This window comes from Chrysochloris asiatica, unplaced genomic scaffold (genome assembly GCF_000296735.1).
Source record: "Chrysochloris asiatica unplaced genomic scaffold, ChrAsi1.0 scaffold00027, whole genome shotgun sequence".
In the NCBI taxonomy this organism is placed as follows: Eukaryota; Metazoa; Chordata; class Mammalia; order Afrosoricida; family Chrysochloridae; genus Chrysochloris; species Chrysochloris asiatica.
In genome coordinates, this window is record NW_006408545.1 from 17,359,139 (window position 1) to 17,366,092 (window position 6,954).

The window sequence follows — 6,954 nt, forward strand, 5'->3', positions numbered from 1 at the left end:
ACTCCATTCACGTCATCACGGTCAACTCTACTTTGAGGAGGCAGCTCTTCCCCAGTCGCATTTTGAGTGCCTTCCAACCTGAGGGGCTCATTTTCCGGCACTATATCTGACAGTGTTTCTTTGCTATTCATAAGGTTTTCAGTGACTGAATATTCGGAAGTAGTTCTTCACTCTTTCTTTCTAGTCTGTCTTGGTCTGGAAGCTCATCTGAAACTTGTCCACCGTGGGTGACCCTGCTGGTATTTAAAATACTGGTGGCATAGCTTTCAGAATCACAGCAACTCACAAGCCACCACAGTAAGAGAAACTGACAGAAGAGTGAGTGATAAGGGTGTTTACCTCTAAATGTTGTTGTTGTTAAGTGTCGTCGAGTCGGTTCACACCCATAGCGACCCTGTACAGGGTTTCCGAGGGTGTAAATCTTTACGGGAGTAGAAAGCCTCATCTTTCAGTAGTTTCGAACCGCTGACCTTAAGGTTCGCAGCCCGATTCGTAACAGTACGCTACCAGAGCTCCTTAAATAGAGCATGACAGAAGACCTGCTTGATAGCTAAGACTTACAAATACTTATTTGATTGCCCTTTTGAAGTGTTTTCTTTACCAGGCCATCCTAATTCATTGTATTTCACCAGGTTCTCTGTCAACTTTCAAGGAAAGCCAAATCCAGTGGTAAACTGTGGTTGTGAAGTGCCTTCCAGTCGGTTCCAACCCATATTGACCCTGCACAGGTTTTCCGAGGAGTGGCTCGTGAGCTTGAACCGCCAACCTAGTGGTTCAAACTGACATTGCGATCTGGTGCATTAACCCACAGTGCCATCCCAGGACTTCCATGTGTTAATTACATTGCCTTCTTTAAGACTATTTGACCAATAAAGATTTTATTATTTCTTTTTCTGTTACGTAGCTGTGTCCAGTAATTACTACTGTAGCACTGGAGTTCCTTTGTGTATTTGTATAATGCAGTATTGGTTTTCATTGCTGGGGAGTTCAACTATAAAGATGGCCGTGAACAATTCCTCTCAGCCTGTCGTCACATGCCACCACCACCCTCAAAAGCTAGGGCATGTTTTGTCTCCCCTTCAATCTGGCCTGACCTTGAGACCTTGAGACTTGCTTTGAACAACAGAATACTGAACAACAGTGATGCTGTGTGACTGCAGGGCCTAGGCCCTCAGAGATCTTGCAGCTTCCATTTTTGCCCTTTTGAAAGGCAGTCACCATGTAATGAATTCTGGCTCTCTGCCGGAGAGACCCCTTAAAGAGAAAAGTTGGGTGGGGTAGCTGAATGCATGTTGAGTGGCTGGAGGAGTGCCGAGGGAAAGAGAGGGACGTGCATGAAAAATAGGAGGGGGTCATAGACATCTTGCAGCTGCTGGGCATGTCTGAGAAGGACAGAGGAATGCAATCCAGAGATTCCACAAGGGTGGTTTTAATTCTTCTTTGTGACTTGTTGACTTGGCCTGACTTTGGCACCTAGAGAGTTTGGAGTTGTCTGCACCGGTTGCTTCAGGGAGTGACAGAAGATAACTATCATTGTCTCCATATATTTGTAACTGATGGTTCAGTCACCCGGAACAAAGGCCTGGTGATGTGTTTCTGAAAGGTCACAGCCATGAAAACCCTATGGTGTGCAGTCCTTCTCTGAACATTCTTTGAATGCCAGCATTCAAAATGGATTAGACAGCAAATGGTACAATATGGTATATACATACAGTCAGCCTCCATATTCACAGTTCTACATCCACGGATTCAACCAGTCTCATATTGAAAACATTCAAGGAAGAAAAGCATTTGAGTGGTCAAAGCAATCCCTCAAAGGTAAGGAGGGAGTGTAAAGGGCTATTGCATAGCATTTACATTGTATGATGTATCATAAGTGATCTAGAGATGACTGAAAGTAAATGGGTGGAAGTGTGTAGGATATATGCAAATACTATGCCATTTTGTATACGGGACTTAGGCATTCGGATATTTGGGTGTCCGTGCAGAAGGGTGAGGGAATGGTCCTGGAACTAAGCCCTTTCTGATACTGAGGAACTATGTACAATGAATATTTTAGGTACAAGGTGTGGTGCTGTAGGAAAATGCACTGGTCTTCAAGGTCAGTTTGAACCTTAAGGTCAGAGGTTCAAACCCACCAGCCGCTCCTCAGAAACCCTAGACGGGGTTGCTATGAGTCGGAACTGTCTCGACAGCACTTAACAACAACAAAATCCTTGTTTATTATCTCTACACATCTATCCCATACATATATACATTCCAAACATTTTAAAATAAACTCTCAGTCACAAGTTATGAACAATTAGAAAGGAATCAAATTATTAGACTGAATTATATAGCAGATTATGTTTCTTTGAAAATCCAATTTTCATTTACAAAATGCGGATCTATTCTAAAGAATAAAAAGTATTTTCAAATATCCGTGTAACACAACCTCCCCACCATCACCATCCTTTGATCCCAGTCCCTGAGAAGCCCCACTTCCATCCACACTGGTTAGGTTTATCCACAATGTGCAGCCCAGGGCTCCCTGCATTCTGATCTGACAGCACAGACAACAAAAACGCTGTGAATAAAACATGGTTTTCCCTCTCAGTTTGTCTATTAGCGGTGGCCATACATTTCAGAATGTTCCATTACCACAACTATATTGCCAATGTAATTTTCATTATTAATGCATAATGCACCCAATATTATTGCCATTATAAAGCACTAAGCAGTTCAGAATAAGATATACCACTTTTAAAATTCTAATATCCAGCTTTCAACAACTATGGCACTGAAAATCATGCAAATGATTACACTGCAATAATTTAAGTGCCCAATACTTAACCGTCTGCAGCATCCAGACCAAAAAACAAACCAGTTCCTGCCAAGTCCATTCTGCTTTGTAGTGACCCCATGAGTTGTACTTCTGAGGATTTTCATGGCTGTGGTCTTTCCAGAGCAGACTGCCAGGTCTTTCTTCGGAGGCACCTTGGTGTGGGTTTAAATCATCTACCTTTACTCTCCCCCCACCCCATATATATGTACAGTGGGAGTCCTGGTGTGGCGCTGTGAGCTAATGCATCAGACTGCAAGGTCCTTTGAACAGCAAGGTCAATGGTTCAAGCTTACCAGCTGCTCCTTGGAAACCCTATACAGGGTCGCTATGGGTCGGAATCGACTCAGTGGCTCTTAACAACAACAACAACAGTTCCCTATGCTTTACTAATATAGTTTTTAGGTCAATTTTAGACTAATTAACTTTACCCTATCCCCTTAAGTGGTGCTGTGGGTTAATGAGTCAGACTGCAAAGCCGTTTGAACTGCAAGGATTGGTGGTTCAACCTCATCATCTGCTCCTCAGATAACCTATACAGGGTCACTGTGGGTCGGAACCGACTCAATGGCACTTAACAACAACAATATTCCCTTAATACCTTGATTTTTAAATCAAATTCAACATAAAATAAATGCAATATTTATATGTAAACTCACAGAAACCCGTAGTGAAAAGAAAACTGTAAGAAGCCTAAGACATTCTTGGCCATGTGAACTGATACAATACATGTTGGTTTTGAGTTTGGGGTATTTTCTGTACCAATTAGAAAATTTTGTGACGTTATAAGTATTTATTTGGACAGTTTACATACCCTGAATCCAGGAGTATTCTGTTCACAACTTCAAAGATTAAACAAGGCCCTGGAAGCACTGGGGCAGCAGAGATGAACAGAGAGTGAGTTAATTCCATTGTGCCTCATTCACAAGAATTATTTCAACCTTGTATCTCTTCACAGGGGATCTGCCTTTGCTCAGCTCCTTGCATGAATAAAGGTTTTTCTTTTGAACTTTCTTTCTGATCTTGGAACCGTTAAGCCGAGAGCTGGATTTGTAGATATCTATCCTTTTTCTAAGGCCTCTTGGGATTTGGGAGGTTGTTATCAGTACAATTTCCTTGGTGTACTAGGAAGTATTACCCAAGGCAAGAGAGCAAAAGCATCTGCCAGCAGGGTCAGAATGTCTGGACAAAGTCCATTTTCTTGAAGCAGTTATACCTAAATTCTATACACACGTTCTCCTCCACCCAAATCTGAAATCACTCCAGGACCGTTCATGGTACTCAGAGCCTCAACTCAGGGCCTGGGAAAGAGAGAGTTGGTACCCTTTAAGATAACAGCTTCAGAATGAAAAAGAAAAGTCTACTTATTCATTTACTGTAATTCAAATAACAAATTGAGGAAAGTAATGTAATAAAAATATACGTGGCCCTTGTCAGTAAATACCTCCTAATGGGTGCCACGGTCCTATGAGGCAAATTGGTCTATCCAACTTGCCTTCACCACTCCCTCACAAGGGTTCCTACTTGCAATGAAGCCTTTTGTAAGTTGTCTGGAACCATCTAGCAGAGCGGCGAGCTTCTGTGACCCCCACTTACTATGCCACAGTGTCATGGTCCATAGTTTATACTTATGGAGCCCTTGGGGATAGTCAACCTGATTAGCTGCTTGAACAAAAGGTTGGAAGTTGGAGTCTACCCAGAGAGAGGTGCCTTGGAAGAAAGACCTGGCTATCTGCTAATGAAAAATCAGCCGTTTAAATCCCTAAGGAGCACAGTTCTACTCGGACACTCCTGGAGTCTCTGAGTCAGAATGGACTCCATGGCAGCTGTGTTTTTCTGTTTTTCTGTAATATGAATGTAATGTTGACTACTTGATATTTTGATAATACTTAAATCATATTAATTTTCTGACTTATACTGAATTTGGTGTCCTGTTAAACCTACTGCCCCAGGCAGCTGCCAGTATGTTGCTGTTTTTAAGTGTCGTCGAGTTGGTTCCAACTCATAGTGACCCTGTATAGGGTTTCTGAGGAATGACTGGTGGGTTTGAACTGCTGATCTTGCAGTGTGTAGTCCAGTACTTATCCGACACCACCATACCAAGACTCCAACTGCCCCTTAACCTGCCCTCACCTTTCATGATTCCATTCATTTGAATTATTCTAGTCTGCGTCTAAATGCTGTCAGTTTTCTTGGTGTTCTGGAGAACTTCCCCTTCCCCTACTACCTCTTGGAAGTAGACATTCATTTTTATCAAATCCCTGTCTGCCTGTTGGGAGGTTCTGCGTTAATGTATGTAGGTTCTGAGTTAATGTATGTAAAAAATGCTGCTGTAAGCTGCTGTGTGTTCTGCAAATATAAAATGGTGATGTTGAAAATATACTTCTACTCATGGACCCTTATTGGCTCTCCAGATCTCGCCTTATTTTCCAAACCAAAAGCCTCTTAGAGACTCTGAGTTGCCATTTTTGCTCTTGCTGTTGCTGTCAGGGTGGAAACAAGGCATAGTGATTTAGAGTATGGCCTTTGTAGACAGGCTAGGTTCAAGTTTTACCACTGACCCTCCAGCATGAGACGGGATCGATTATTCTCCCAAGCTAGTCTCCTAATCTTTAAATTGGCATATTAATAAAGTCAACTTCACAAAACTGCTGAGAGAATTAAATGCATAGATCACAAGTGCCAGATACGTGAGTTGATTCCGGCTCATAGTGACCCTGTACAGGGTTTCTGAGGAACAGCTGGTGTGTGAACCACCAACTTTGTGGTTCACAGTCCAGTGCTGATCCTACAGCACCACACCAGGAGTCCCCTTAGTGTTATCTTCCCTGACTTTCTGGAATTACAGAGCACCAGGGTACACAGAGCCCATTCTCCTTTTCAGTCACCCATTCCCACTGGGCAGAAAGCAGAAGGCTTCATTTTGATTTTTTTCCTGGTGTTGGTGGTGGTTGTGTGCCACTGAGTCAGTTCTGACTCCTAGCAACCCTGTGAAGAGTTTCCAAGCCTATACATTTTTACTGGAGCAGAAAGACTCATCTTTCTCCCACGGAGCACCTGGTAGATTCGAACTACTGATCTTGTGGTTAGCAGCCCAGCTCGTAATCCATTATGTTACCAGGGCTCCTTTGATTTTTGCCTAGCATCCCATTATTTGTATATTAACATTTGGTATTGCGTGAGGCTAGAAATTCTTGTCATACACGGTCATTTAAAAAAAGACCTCTCACTCTAAAATGTAAAACAAATTCTGCTCCTTTGGAAGGTAGTTATAAACTGAGGCTCCTGAAACCAAGATGATTTTTTTCACAGCAATTTCTCAAACCTGCTCACCTCATTTCATCTGCTTGTTACAGATCGATGTTCTAAAGGCAGACCTAGAGAGTGCCGAGTGGAAAGTTTTGGAAAATCTTATTCTGGAAGACGTCCTCGAGCAGATTGGACAGCTTGTCTTTGAGATCCATCTCCACTGGCCTGGATTCGAGGTCAGTGGCAGCGACAGCAGTGTCGTGCGGTTCTGGTACAGTCTCCTCAAAGAGTTAGAACTAAAGGATTTCAGGCTTTTCCACAGTTACAAAGACTTATCTAAGCCTCAGCGCTTCCTGAAGAGGGATATCTTCAATGCCAGTAGCTGTTACATTCTGAGTTGGGTGAACACAAGATGGAAATAGACTGTGGGAGCTAATCACGAACTCAAGGATTACGTCCACGCCTCTGATTGTTTACTGGTCTCCCACTAGTCTGTTACTTCCTCGAGGCAGGGGTTGTGTCATTGCTTGGAGAGGGGCCACCTGGTGCCTGTCAAGTGGCAGGGACACAGTCAATACTTGGTAAATGGATTGCCACAGGAGTCAACCTTTGTCCACACAGACATGGGCTCTGATACAGCAGGGTGTTTGACTTCCTTTCGAATTATATCTGTTGTTGTTGTTATGTGCCATGGAGTCAGTTCCGACTCATACCGACCCTGTACAGGGTTTCCGAGGCTGTAAATCTTTACGGGAGCCGAAAGCCTCATCTTTCTCCCGCGGAACAGCTGGTAGTTTCAAACTGCTGACCTTATGGCTCGCGGCTCGATTCTTAACCACTATGCTACCAGAGCTCCTTTCAAATTATATATAGTGCAGTGTAAT

At 43.1% G+C, this 6,954-nt stretch overlaps 1 protein-coding gene across 1 annotated transcript in view; it reads left to right on the plus strand.

Moving 5' to 3' along the window:
* Positions 1–6,492, plus strand: part of METTL24 (methyltransferase like 24) — a 179,464-nt gene extending 172,972 nt beyond the window's left edge. The window contains exon 5 of the mRNA XM_006839933.1: positions 6,178–6,492. Within this exon, the coding sequence (XP_006839996.1) occupies positions 6,178–6,492 (315 nt within the window). The remainder of the gene's footprint in view (positions 1–6,177) is intronic.
* The last annotated feature ends 462 nt before the right edge of the window (positions 6,493–6,954 follow it).